This window comes from Nyctereutes procyonoides, unplaced genomic scaffold, assembly GCF_905146905.1.
Source record: "Nyctereutes procyonoides isolate TBG_1078 unplaced genomic scaffold, NYPRO_anot_genome, whole genome shotgun sequence".
NCBI classification, from domain to species: Eukaryota; Metazoa; Chordata; class Mammalia; order Carnivora; family Canidae; genus Nyctereutes; species Nyctereutes procyonoides.
Window position 1 is genome coordinate 31,901,171 of NW_026575139.1, and position 14,685 is coordinate 31,915,855.

The window sequence follows — 14,685 nt, forward strand, 5'->3', positions numbered from 1 at the left end:
GAAAATATTTTTGTCGTCATTAAGATGGACAATTGTTTGTCCTTATAAAGCCCTTTAAAAAATAAAACCAACTTAAATAATTGTGAATTAATCTTGACTAGATATTCTCCAGGTAAGAAACTAATATAGTTCAGGGTTATATGTAGGATAGTTTTTACTAGTAATTTAGTAATGTGTTTCTTTTTGTCCTTCCTTAGAATTTACATGAGGGGCAATAGTGTCTTCTCTTAACTAAGGTTTATTACCTTGAATATAAGGCAGTTTTCAGGGCCACAGCCAGTGGCGGTAGTGGTGGTGGTGGTGGGCTATAATAAAGAAATGTGCTAGATAAGATGCCCGTTATACCAATGCAAACTCATTTTGTCTTAATAGCATTTATTTAAGGGCAACCAAGCATAGAAATTATACTCATTGCTATGTGGAATACTTTGTGGCAAATCTGGAATCTTTGCTTATGCTTTTATGTAGTTCCATAACAAGGTTATTTTTAAAACAACATACAAAACTGGAATTCCAACATTATTGGATTGACATTTCTAGTTGTAAATTAACACTTCCAGTTGTAAATCTTGAGGAAATTGGCATCAGACTTCAACATATTCTGTTTTCAGTAGGTTAGTGATCTATCATGCTATGGAAAAGAATATTAGTGCTTAAACTTCTTCAAAGCTACATAATTTGATCACTGCTCTCTTGAAAATCTAAACCATCAATTACCAATTAAAATGCCTTTGCCTTTGATTCATTTATCTCCATCTATTGTTGTGTTAAAGCATTATTATCTTTTACTTGGACACTGTAATGCTTCCATTCTATCCTTCACATTACTGTTAAAGTTTCTACAGTTTAGCTCTGACTCTGTCATGGCCAAATAGAAATGTGTAGAATGATTCCCTGTTGCCCATTGTGTTTCTTTGACCTAACATTTCAGGCTGGTTTTGGTGATTTCATTATCCATCTACTTTTTCAGGTTTATCTCCCATTCTTTTTCTCTTTAAAATTCCCATCATTCATTTCTGGACCTCATAGGTAAGCCAAAATGTTCCCTTAGCAGCTCAACATCAATAGTACTTTTATGATTTTCTTTACACTGCTTTCTTCTTCTGTAGTGGCATTTCCTTGCCTCATGTTCAAAATCTATCAAATATTCTTAGTTCTAATCACTACTCCATGAAGACTTTTTTTTTTAAGATTTTATTTATTTATTTATGAGAGATACACAGAGAGAGAGGCAGAGACATAGGCACAAGGAGAAGCAAGCCCCATTCAGGAAGCCCGATATGGGACTCAATCACGGGACTCCAGGATCACACCATGAGCCAAAGGCAGGCCTTCAACTGCAGAATCACCCAGGAATCCCTCCATGAAGACTTTCAAACCAAGTTTTACTTTAACTGTTTCTTTTTATAAAGCTCATTTTAACTCTTATAATTCCTTATATATTTGCTATAAGTTTTTATTTTGGAAAATTTAAGGAATATATAAACAGTATGATATACCCTCATGTACCTATCAGGCAGATATAGAAGTTATCATTATGACATTTTTCTTTTATTCAAATCTTTCTCCAGGTCCAATTTCTAACCAGTTACTGTTAATTCTTTAAGGTAAAATTGGCATACATTAAAATTCATAAATGTTGGTTGTATAGTGTTTGACAATTAAATGCACTAATGAAACTATCTCCACTTTCATAATAATGTTTTTGTCTCTAGAATGTGTCTTATGAGAGCCTTTCCAGTCTTCCTATCCTAAGGCAAGCCCTGTTTAATTTTTTCACCATATATTTCTTATAAAAAATTTTTATTCTTCCTATGTAAATGGAATTACCCTTTCTATAACACTACATTTGATTAGCATAATGTTTCTGATCCTTAGCCTTTGTTATTGCTTGTTATTCACATTTTATTTCTAAGTACTGTTGCATTGTATATTTATCATTTATTCAGTTAATGAACATTTGGAGTTATTTTCAGTTTTTGCCTATTGTCAGTACAACTGCCATGGATATTTGCATATGCCTTTTTGTGGATACAGTTGATTCTCATTATTTGCAATATATATGTTCTATAAAGTCACTGTGAATATTGAATAAACTAATACTGAACCATTTCTTCTAAAGGAAATGTAAGATTATGTTCTTGTAAGCCTCTGGTCACCATATTTTTGTCAACTGATTAATAAATAATCTTATTTCATATGTATTTCTGTTTAAGACACCTCATTAAATAAATGTTGATTCATTGACCTATGAATGCATGTCCAAAAGCAACATGACTCATGTATAAATGAAGCTTATCTAAAACTCATGTTTTTCCTTAAGGCATATAGATGTCTTGTACTCATAATACTTGATAGTACTTCAATACTACACTAGGGGGCCATTCTAAAGAGCAGTATTCCCAATAAAAAGCACAACACAAAACAGATGGCACTTAAAGAAACTACAAAAAGGATACTCATTTACAATACGGAAGTTAAAGCAAGGCAAAACGTTACCTTATGAAACTTCAGATGAGAATGTCAGGCAACTCAAATTTTTCTTTATTCTATGCATGTCCACAAATTATTGTGAAAGCATTGTCAATATTGATTATTGCATTACAAATGAATTTTAGTGAGTAAGCAAATTCAAAAACATCGATTCTTTTAATAATGAAAATTGTATGTTTTCATTAGTCTTGGATAAATATAAGCAGAATTATTGGGTCAAATAGTATCTTGAACTTTTCCCAAAGTATCTGTATGATTTTTAATTCCCAACAGCAATGCATAAAAGTTCCAATTGTTTCATATACTCATAAATATCGTATTATCACCACTTAATTTTAACAATTGTGCTGCTTAATATTTACTTGCAAATAATTTATTATTTGTGTCTTATCTTTCCTCCTTCTCCCAACTGAAAGCTTTTTGATAATAGTATATAATTCTTCTTTGTTTTTGTCGGTCTGATATTTTTGAGCGATACTATAGCCTTGCTGTTAAGCGACAAATGTTGTAACCACTTTGCCTAGAATGAAAGCTCTGCTCTTCCACATGGAAGTTTTGAAACCTTGACAATAAAAATAACATACTAGTAAATGAACTTTTCATAATTAATTGGGTTTCCCACGAAACTATTAAGTTTGGAAATCAAGCTTCTTTGGGGTTAAGTAACTTCTCCCAGATCAAATGAGACCTAATAGAACAAGATTTCAAACCCAGGCCTAACTGACTCCAAAGCCTAAATGCTCTTTACTACTATGCAGGATAGTACACTGCCACTGGAATCCCACTCTAAAACCTACTTCTTCATATTATTAAATTTATCATTCTCAATTAAGATGTAAATGAATGGGGGGAGGGGCAAGATGGCAGAAGAGTAGGGTCCCCAAATCACCTATCCCCACCAAATTACCTAGATAACCTTCAAATCATTCTGAAAATCTACGAATTCGGCCTCAGATTTAAAGAGAGAACAACTGGAATGCTACAGTGGGAAGAGTTCGCACTTCTATCAAGGTAGGAAGACGGGAAAGAAAAAAATTAAAGAAACAAAAGGAGAAACAAAAGGCCCCAAGGGAGAAAGGCCCCAAGGGAGAAAGGCCCCAAGGGAGAAACAAAAGGCCCCAAGGGAGAGGGGCCTCGCGAGGAGCCGGCCTTAGCCGGGGTGAGTGCCCCCAGGACAGGAAAGCTCCGTCCCAAAGCTCGTCCAAAAGCAGGAGCTTCACCAATCATCCCGGCGGAAAAAGCACTGGACCCCAGGAAGGGCGGAGATGCCCTCAGGCTCCCAGGGACACTAACAGACACCTGGGCCCCGGGGAGAGTGCACCGAGCTCCCTAAAGGGCTGCAGCCCGTGCACACATTGACCCGGGAGCAGCTCGGAGGGGCACGGGCGGAGCCTCCGCGGAGGGGGCTGCAAGGCTCCAGGAGCAGCTCAGAGGGGCTCGGGCAGCGGCTCCACAGAGAGGGGGCTGCACCACCGGGAGCACAGGGCGCCAGGAACACAGCCCAGGATCTGGCCTCCGCCCGGGAAAAGCAGAGGCCAGGAGGGCCCAGGACAGCAAGAAGGCTCCTGCCGCAAGCTGAGCAGATCAGCAGCCCCGCCCCCGGAGCATCCAGGCCCCTGCAGACTGAGAGCTCTGTAGTTACTGCGGGAGCTGAATCCAGGGCTCCAGAGCTGGCCGCCGCCACTGTGGTTGTTCCTCCTGGGGCCTCACAGGGTAAACAACCCCCACTGAGCCCTGCACCAGGCAGGGGGCAGAGCAGCTCCCCCAAGTGCTAACACCTGAAAATCAGCACAACAGGCCCTTCCCCCAGAAGACCAGCTAGACGGACAAGTTCCAGGGGAAGTATACAGAATCAGAAGATACTCCCCGCCCCAGGTGTGGTTTTTGTTTTTTGGGTTTTTTTTGTTTTGTTTTGTTTTTTGTTTTGTTTTTTGGTTTTGATTTCTGTTTGCTTCCCCCACCTTTTTTTTTTTCCTTTCTTTTTCTTTCTCTTTTTCTTCTTTTTTCTTTTTTTCTTCCTTTTTTTTTCTTTTTCTTTTTTCTTTCCTTCTTTCTCTCCTCTCTTTTTTCTCCTTTTCCCAATACAACTTGATTTTGGCCACTCTGCACTGAGCAAAATGACTAGAAGGAAAACCTCACCTCAAAAGAAAGAATCAGAAACAGTCCTCTCTCCCACAGAGTTACAAAATCTGGATTACAATTCAATGTCAGAAAGTCAATTCAGAAGCACTATTATAAAGCTACTGGTGGCTCTAGAAAAAAGCATAGAGGACTCAAGAGACTTCATGACCGCAGAATTTAGATCTAATCAGGCAGAAATTAAAAATCAATTGAATGAGATGCAATCCAAACTAGAAGTCCTAACGACAAGGGTTAACGAGGTGGAAGAACGAGTGAATGACATAAAAGACAAGTTGATGGCAAAGAGGGAAACTGAGGAAAAAAGAGACAAACAATTAAAAGACCATGAAGATAGATTAAGGGAAATAAACGACAGCCTGAGGAAGAAAAACCTACGTTTAATTGGGGTTCCCGAGGGCACCAAAAGGGACAGAGGTCCAGAATATGTACTTGAACAAATCATAGCTGAAAACTTTCCTAATCTGGTAAGGGAAACAGGCATTCAGATCCAGGAAATAGATTCCCCCCTAAAATCAATAAAAACCGTTCAACACCTCGACATTTAATAGTTAAGCTTGCAAATTCCAAAGATAAAGAGAAGATCCTTAAAGCAGCAAGAAACAAGAAATCCCTGACTTTTATACGGAGGAGTATTAGGGTAACAGCAGACCTCTCCACAGAGACCTGGCAGGCCAGAAAGGGCTGGCAGGATATATTCAGGGTCCTAAATGAGAAAAACATGCAACCAAGAATACTTTATCCAGCAGGCTCTCATCCAGAATGGAAGGAGAGATAAAGAGCTTCCAAGACAGGCAGGAACTGAAAGAATGTGACCTCCAAACCAGCTCTGCAAGAAATTTTAAGGGGGACTCTTAAAATTCCCCTTTAAGAAGAAGTTCAGTGGAACAATCCACAAAAACAAGGACTGAATAGGTATCTTGATGACACTAAACTCATATCTGTCAATAGTAACTCTGAACATGAACGGGCTTAATGACCCCATCAAAAGGAGCAGGGTTTCAGACTGGATAAAAAAGTAAGACCCATCTATTTGCTGTCTACAAGAGACTCATTTTAGACAGAAGGACACCTACAGCCTGAAAATAAAAGGTTGGAGAACCATTTACCATTCAAATGGTTCTCAAAAGAAAGCAGGGGTAGCCCTCCTTATATCAGATAAACTAAAATTTACCCCGAAGACTATAGTAAGAGATGAAGAGGGACACTATATCATACGTAAAGGATCTATCCAACAAGAGGACTTAACAATCCTCAATATATATGCCCCGAATGTGGGAGCTGCCAAATATATAAATCAATTAATAACCAAAGTTAAGATATACTTAGATAATAATACACTTATACTTGGTGACTTCAATCTAGCGCTTTCTATACTTGATAGGTCTTCTAAACACAACATCTCCAAAGAAACGAGAGCTTTAAATGATACACTGGACCAGATGGATTTCACAGATATCTACAGAACTTTACATCCAAACTCAACTGAATACACATTCTTCTCAAATGCACATGGGACTTTCTCCAGAATAGACCACATACTGGGTCACAAATCGGGTCTGAACCGATACCAAAAGATTGAGATCGTACCCTGCATATTCTCAGACCACAATGCCTTGAAATTAGAACTAAATCACAAGAAGTTTTGAAGGACTTCAAACACGTGGAGGTTAAGGACCATTTTGCTAAAAGATGAAAGGGTCAACCAGGAAATTAAGGAAGAATTAAAAAGATTCATGGAAACTAATGAGAATGAAGATACAACCCTTCAAAATCTTTGGGATGCAGCAAAAGCAGTCCTGAGGGAGAAATACATCGCAATACAAGCATCCATTCAAAAACTGGAAAGAACTCAAATACAAAAGCTAACCTTACACCTAAAGGAGCTAGAGAAAAAGCAGCAAATAGATCCTACACCCAGCAGAAGAAGAGAGTTAATAAAGATTCGAGCAGAACTCAACGAAATCAAGACGAGAAGAACGGTGGAACAGATCAACAGAACCAGGAGTTGGTTCTTTGAAAGAATTAATAAGATAGGTAAACCATTAGACAGTCTTATTAAAACGGAGAGAGAGAAGACTCAAATTAATAAAATCATGAATGAGAAAGGAGAGATCACTACCAACACCAAGGAAATACAAACGATTTTTAAAACATATTATGAACAGCTATAAGCCAATAAATTAGGCAATCTAGAAGAAATGGACGCATTCCTGAAAAGCCACAAACTACCAAAACTGGAACACGAAGAAATAGAAAACCTGAACAGGCCAATAAGCAGGGAGGAAATTGAAGCAGTCATCAAAAACCTCCCAAGACACAAAAGTCCAGGGCCAGATGGCTTCCCAGGGGAATTCTATCAAACGTTTAAAGAAGAAACCATACCTATTCTACTAAAACTGTTTGGAAAGATAGAAAGAGATGGAGTACTTCCAAATTCGTTCTATGAGGCCAGCATCACCTTAATTCCAAAACCAGACAAAGACCCCACCAAAAAGGAGAATTACAGACCAATATCCCTGATGAACATGGATGCAAAAATTCTCAACAAGATACTTACTAGCCAATAGGATCCAACAGCACATTAAGAAAATTATTCACCATGACCAAGTAGGATTTATCCCCGGGACACAAGGCTGGTTCAACACTCGTAAAACAATCATTGTGATTCATCATATCAGCAAGAGAAAAACCAAGAACCATATGATCCTCTCATTAGATGCAGAGAAAGCATTTGACAAAATACAGCATCCATTCCTGATCAAAACTCTTCAGAGTGTAGGGACAGAGGGAATATTCCTCAACATCTTAAAAGCCATCTACGAAAAGCCCACAGCAAATATCATTCTCAATGGGGAAGCACTGGGAGCATTTCCCCTAAGATCAGGAACAAGACAGGGATGTCCACTCTCACCACTGCTATACAACATAGTACTGGAAGTCCTAGCCTCAGCAATCAGACAACAAAAAGACATTAAAGGCATTCAAATTGGCAAAGAAGAAGTCAAACTCTCCCTCTTCGCCGATGACATGATACTCTACATAGAAAACCCAAAAGCCTCCACCCCAAGATTGCTAGAACTCCTACAGCAATTTGGTAGTGTGGCACGATACAAAATCAATGCCCAGAAATCAGTGGCATTTCTATACACTAACAATGAGACTGAAGAAAGAGAAATTAAGGAGTCAATCCCATTTACAATTGCACCCAAAAGCATAAGATACCTAGGAATAAACCTAACCAAAGAGGTAAAGGATCTATACCCTAAAAACTATAGAACACTTCTGAAAGAAATTGAGGAAGACACAAAGAGATGGAAAAATATTCCATGCTCATGGATTGGCAGAATTAATATTGTGAAAATGTCAATGTTACCCAGGGCAATTTACATGTTTAATGCAATCCCTATCAAAATACCATGGACTTCCTTCAGAGAGTTAGAACAAATTATTTTAAGATTTGTGTGGAATCAGAAAAGACCCCGAATAGCCAGGGGAATTTTAAAAAAGAAAACCATATCTGGGGGCATCACAATGCCAGATTTCAGGTTGTACTACAAAGCTGTGGTCATCAAGACAGTGTGGTACTGGCACAAAAACAGACACATAGATCAATGGAACAGAATGGAGAACCCAGAAGTGGACCCTGAACTTTATGGTCAACTAATATTCGATAAAGGAGGAAAGACTATCCACTGGAAGAAAGACGTCTCTTCAATAAATGGTGCTGGGAAAATTGGACATCCACATGCAGAAGAATGAAACTAGACCACTCTCTTTCACCGTACACAAACTCAAAATGGATGAAAGATCTAAATGTGAGACAAGATTCCATCAAAATCCTAGAGGAGAACACAGGCAACACCCTTTTTGAACTTGGCCACAGTTACTTCTTGCAAGATACATCCACGAAGGCAAAAGAAACAAAGCAAAAATGAACTATTGGGACTTCATCAAGACAAGAAGCTTTTGCACAGCAAAGGATACAGTCAACAAAACTAAAAGACAACCTACAGAATGGGAGAAGATATTTGCAAATGACATATCAGATAATGGGCTAGTTTCCAAGATCTATAAAGAACTTATTAAACTCAACACCAAAGAAACAAACAATCCAATCATGAAATGGGCAAAGGACATGAAGAGAAATCTCACAGAGGAAGACATAGACATGGCCAACATGCACATGAGAAAGTGCTCTGCATCACTTGCCATCAGGGAAATACAAATCAAAACCACAATGAGATACCACCTCACACCAGTGAGAATGGGGAAAATTAACAAGGCAGGAAACAACAAATGTTGGAGAGGATGCGGAGAAAAGGGAACCCTCTTACACTGTTGGTGGGAATGTGAACTGGTGCAGCCACTCTGGAAAACTGTGTGGAGGTTCCTCAAAGAGTTAAAAATAGACCTGCCCTACGACCCAGCAATTGCACTGTTGGGGATTTACCCCAAAGATTCAGATGCAATGAAACACCGGGACACCTGCACCCCGATGTTTATAGCAGCAATGTCCACAATAGCCAAACTGTGGAAGGAGCCTTGGTGTCCATCGAAAGATGAATGGATAAAGAAGATGTGGTTTATGTATACAGTGGAATATTACTCAGCCATTAGAAACGACAAATACCCACCATTTGCTTCAAAGTGGATGGAACTGGAGGGTATTATGCTGAGTGAAGTAAGTCAATCGGAGAAGGACAAACATTGTATGTTCTCATTCATTTGGGGAATATAAATAATAGTGAAAGGGAATATAAGGGAAGGGAGAAGAAATGTGTGGGAAATATCAGAAAGGGACACAGAACATGAAGACTCCTAACTCTGGGAAACGAACTAGGGGTGGTGGGGGGGTGGGGGTGAATGGGTGACGGGCAGTGAGGGGGGCACTTGACGGGATGAGCACTGGGTGTTATTCTGTATGTTGGCAAATTGAACACCAATAAAAAATAAATTTATTATAAAAAAATGAAAAAAAAGATGTAAATGAATGAAGATACACCTTTAAATACTGAACTTTCCAATTCATTGATTTGATGTTTCTTTCCATTTACTTAGGCATTTTAATTTTTCTCAATAAAAGTGCATCATTTATAATGTGGAGATTCTGCATATCTTTCACTAGACATATTCCTGGTTATGTGCTATCTTTTGATGCTTTTCTAAGTGGTATTAATTTAAAATTCTTCGTTTCTAATTGGTAATTGCTATTAATTTTTTACAGAAGCCTTATACCCTTCAATTTTGCTAAATCCACCGTTTCTTATAGTTTATCCCTGCATTCTTTGCATTTTTTTGCCTTATTGTACTGCCTAGCACCACAAGTTCATTTCTATGGAGAAGTGATAATTGTGGATATTTTTGTGTCACTTGCAATTTGAAAGGATGTTTTTAACATTTCACCATTAACTATAAGGTTTGCTTTAGCATTTTTGTAGATATCTGTTGTAGACACCATGTAAGAAAGTTTCCTCTATTACTAGTTGATTCAGAGTTAGTTAGATGTTGAATTTTATTTAAAAACATTTATGGGCAGCCCCGGTGGCTCAGCAGTTTAGCGCCACCTTCAGCCCGGGGTGTGCTCCTGGAGACCCAGAATCCAGTCTCCCACATCGGGTCCCCTGCATGGAGCCTGCTTCTCCCTCTGCCTGTGTCTCTGCATCTCTCTCTCTCCTCTCTGTGTATTATCATGAACAAATAAATAAAAGCCCACACATTTTTTACAAATATGATGTAATCATCCTTTTCTCCTTTAAATTTTTTTTTTTAATTTATGATAGTCACACAAAGAGAGAGAGAGAGGCAGAGACACAGGCAGAGGGAGAAGCAGACTCCATGCACCGGGAGCCCGATGTGGGATTCGATCCCGGGTCTCCAGGATCGCACCCTGGGCCAAAGGCAGGCGCCAAACTGCTGCGCCACCCAGGGATCCCCCCTTTTCTCCTTTAAAAGAGATAATATTAATGAAGTAAATTACATCCACTGGCTTTTAAAATATTACACCACCGTTTATTCCAATAAACTTGGCTGATCTGTATTTTGTATCACTGGATTTAATGTGCTACTACTAACACTACATTTAGGATTTTTGTGTATATGATTAGGAGAGGTTGTCTTATAATTTTTCATTTTTGTTTGATGTTGTCAAGGTTATATTGGAAGGGCTCACTCTTTTTTCTGGAAGACTTTAAGACTGGTGTTATTTCTTCCTTTCTGTTCTTTATTGCTCTTATTTTTCTTGTGCTGTTGCAGTGGCTACAATCTATAGTAGAATATAGAACAGAAGTAGAGTGAATATCTTTACCTTGTTGCCAGTTGCTAGAGGGAAGGTCTTTAGTACTTCACTATTATAAGCATTTCAAGCATTTGGTTTTATTTACTGATTTTTACCAATTGCCCTATACTAAAGTGAGGAAGTTTACTTGTATCCTTAGTTTAATGACAGATTTTTTTTTAAATATATGAATTCATGTTGAATTTTTTCAAATGCTTTGTAGTATCTATTGGAAAGGTTATATAGTTTTATTAATTGGTCTCTAGAAATTTTAAAATGCTAATCCAATTTTGTATTTGTGGGATAAACCCTACTTGGTCATGATGTATTAGCCTTTTTATATATTGCTATATTCCATTTTCTATTTTTTTCAAAGAATTTTTTCATTTATACTCATGACAGGTACTGGCCTGAAGTCTGTAATTTTGTTTTCTTGTAACATCCTTGATCATTTTAGTGTCAGAATTATACTGGCCTCAAAAAATGAATTAGGAAGTTAGATATCTGATAGAATTTATCAATAAAATCATCAGTGACAGGAACCTGGGATTGGAGGTTTCTTTTTTTTTTTTTTTTTTTTTTTTATTTATTTATGATAGTCACAGAGAGAGAGAGAGAGGCAGAGACACAGGCAGAGGGAGAAGCAGGCTCCATGCACCGGGAGCCCGATATGGGATTCGATCCCGGGTCTCCAGGATCGCGCCCTGAGCCAAAGGCAGGCGCCAAACCGCTGCGCCACCCAGGGATCCCGGAGGTTTCTTAATTAGGGAGCATACCATATCAATTTTACGTTTCATCTTGTGTGAATTTTGGTAAGTTGCAGTTTTTCAAGGAATTATCCATTTCATCAAGCTCTTTAATGCAAGCAATAGATCAAAATATCCCCACATATTTTCAATGTCTGTATAATCTTTTGTGATATATATCAGATATTTCAATCTTTTTTTTTTTAAGATCTTATTTATTTATTCAAGAGAGGCAGAGGGAGAAGCAGGCTCCCTGCAAGGAGCCTGCTGTGGTACTCGATCCCAGGATTCCAGGATCACAATCTGAGCCAAAGGCAGACGCTCAACTGCTGAGCCACCCAAGCGTCCCAGATCTTTGAATCTTGACATTGGTCAGGTGTGTGTTGTTTTCTCAGTCTTGCAATAAGTTTATTAATTCTATTACGTTTTCAGATACCCAGTTAAGGATATGATTTTCTCTATTATTTATCTATGTTTTTTATTTCAATGATTTCTGTTCTTTTATGGTTTCCTTTCTCTTGATTTATTTTGGGATGACTTTGCTCCCCTTCCCCCTCCCCAGATTCTTAAGGTAGAAACTTAGATCTTTGATTTTAAACTTTCTTCAATTAAAATACAGGCTTTTAAAACTGTAAGTTTCTCTACAAAATTCTTTATCTGCCTCTTAAAATTTTTGATGTTTTGTTTTTTATTTGAAGTATTTTTTGTTTTCTCTTGTGATTTCTTCTAAGGCATATAGTTATTTAGAAATACAGTACTAAATTTCCAATATTTTGGGAATTTTCTAGTTATTTTTATTCATTTTTTTAATGTGATATTCTCGAGGTCAGGTCTTAGGTATTGATTCTATCTTTTATTGATAGATTGACTGATTGCACAAGCAGGGGGAGTAGGAGAGGAAGAGACAGAATCTCAAGCAGCAGAGTCAGACTCAGGGCTCCATCTCACAACCCTGAGATCATGACCTGAGCTAAAATCAAGAGTTGGACACTCAACTGACTGAGCCACGCAGGAATCTCTGCATTTATTTTTAAAACATCTATACTGAGGCATAATTAACATACAGTAAACCGTACATTTGAAATGCATGATTGTATACATTTTTATACATATATTTATTGTGAAGCTGTCATCTCAATCAGGATGGTAAATCTATTCATTATAAAATATCTCCAACAACTTACAATAAGTTTCCATGTGCTCCTCTGCAGTCCTTCTCCTCTGCTTCCCTTCTATCTCCATCTATCTCTGAGCTATTTTCTTTCCCAATGATTAGTTTCCTTTTCCTAGAACTGAGATTATATAATATATAGTCAGGTTTCTTACAGGTTACTTTCATTCAGCACGATTGTTTTGAAGCCAATCATACCAATATTCCTTTTTAATTGCCTACTCATATTCCTTTGCATAGTTGTGCTACAATATGTTTATCTATTTACCTGCTCACAGACATTTGGTTGTTTCTAATTTTAGGCTATTACAAAAAAAAAGCTGCAATAAATATAAACATATAAATCTTTGTTTCGACATTTGTTTTTTATTCATTCGGGTAAACTTATAGGATTAGAAGGACTGGATCATTTGGTAGGTACATGTTTCACTTTTTAAGAAACTGCCAAATTGTTTCCCAGCATAGTTGTTCGCAGCAGCAGTGCATTAATCTCACCACGAGTTCCTTCACATTCTCACCTATCCTTATTATGATCAGTCTTTTTAATTATGGCTACTTTGATAGGTGTCTAGCTGAAACTGATTTTAATTTGTTTTCCATAGTAACTAATAATACTAATGTTGCGGATTTTTTAAGTGGGATTTTTTTGGCTTCATTATTTTTACCATATATCTTCTCTTGTGAAATGTTTATTCAAATCTTTTGCTCATTATTTTATTATTTTAACAATTTTATTTCTTTATTTGAGAGAGAGAGAGCCAGAGAGTACAAGCAGGGGGAACAGCAGAGGGAGATGTAGAAGCAGACTTGTCACTGAACAGGAAGTCTGATATGGAGCTTCATCTCATGACCCTGGGATCATGACCTGAGTTGAAGGCAGACACTTAACTGATTGAGTATGCAGGTGCCCCTTGATCATGGTTTTACTTGAGTTTTTCCTTTTCATTGAGATTTGAGCATAGACTTGAAGACAAGTCAGGTATATAATTTGCAAATATTTGCTGCTGTGTTGTAAAAGACACTGTTAAAAGGATGAAAATATAAGCTATAGACTGGAGAAAATATTTGCAAACCTCATATCTGACAAAGGTCTTACATCTACAATACATAAAGAGCTCTCAAAACTCAACATTAAAAAGAAAAAACAAATCTGTATGGGCTGAATTGTGTTCCCCTCTAAATTTATATGTTGAAGTCCTAACAGTATTTGGAGATAGGGCCTTTAAAGAGGTAATTAAGGTAACATAAGGTCATATGGGAGCACTCTATTCCAATATGACTGGTGTCTTTATAAAAAGCAGAGATTATTATAATGTCAGACACAGGTGGAGGGATGACCATGTGGGGGCACAGCAGGAAGGCAGCCATCTGGAAGCCAAAGGAAGAGGCCTCAAAAGAAACTATACCTGCTGACACACCTTGATCTTGAATATCTAACCCCAGAATAGTGAAAAAGTATAGTTCTATTGTTTAAGGCACCTACTCTGTGGTATTCTGTTATGGCAGCCCTAGAAACTAACACACAATCCAATTATAGAATGGACAAAACACATGAACAGATGTTCTACCAAAGAGAACTAGATAGCAATAAGCATGTAATAAAATGTTAAACATCATTAATTATTAGGGAAATGCAATTAAGATCCCAGTAGGATATCACTACAAACTTATTGAAATAAATAAAATTTTAAAAGTAGTGGTAATACCATACACTGGCAAGGATATGGAGAAACTTCTCTCCATACATTGCTAATAAGAATGTCAAATGGTATAGCCACTCTGGAAAATAATCTGTAAACTTCTTATAAAACTTAATATGTGCTTCCTATATGGCCTACCAATTAAAATCTTGGGCATGT

The 14,685-nt window shown here is 37.6% G+C and overlaps 1 protein-coding gene across 5 annotated transcripts in view; it reads right to left on the reverse strand.

The window, feature by feature from the left end:
* Nucleotides 1-14,685, reverse strand: part of GPHN (gephyrin) — a 636,471-nt gene that overhangs the window by 523,502 nt on the left and 98,284 nt on the right. Inside the window, exon 1 of one of the 5 annotated variants that reach the window (XM_055303641.1) lies at nt 12,840-12,919. The exons of the other annotated variants lie outside the window; for them this stretch is intronic. Coding sequence (XP_055159616.1) covers nt 12,840-12,897 — 58 coding nt within the window. The 5' untranslated portion in view covers nt 12,898-12,919. Of the gene's footprint in view, nt 1-12,839; nt 12,920-14,685 lie in introns of those variants that run through there. 5 annotated transcript variants of the gene reach the window in all.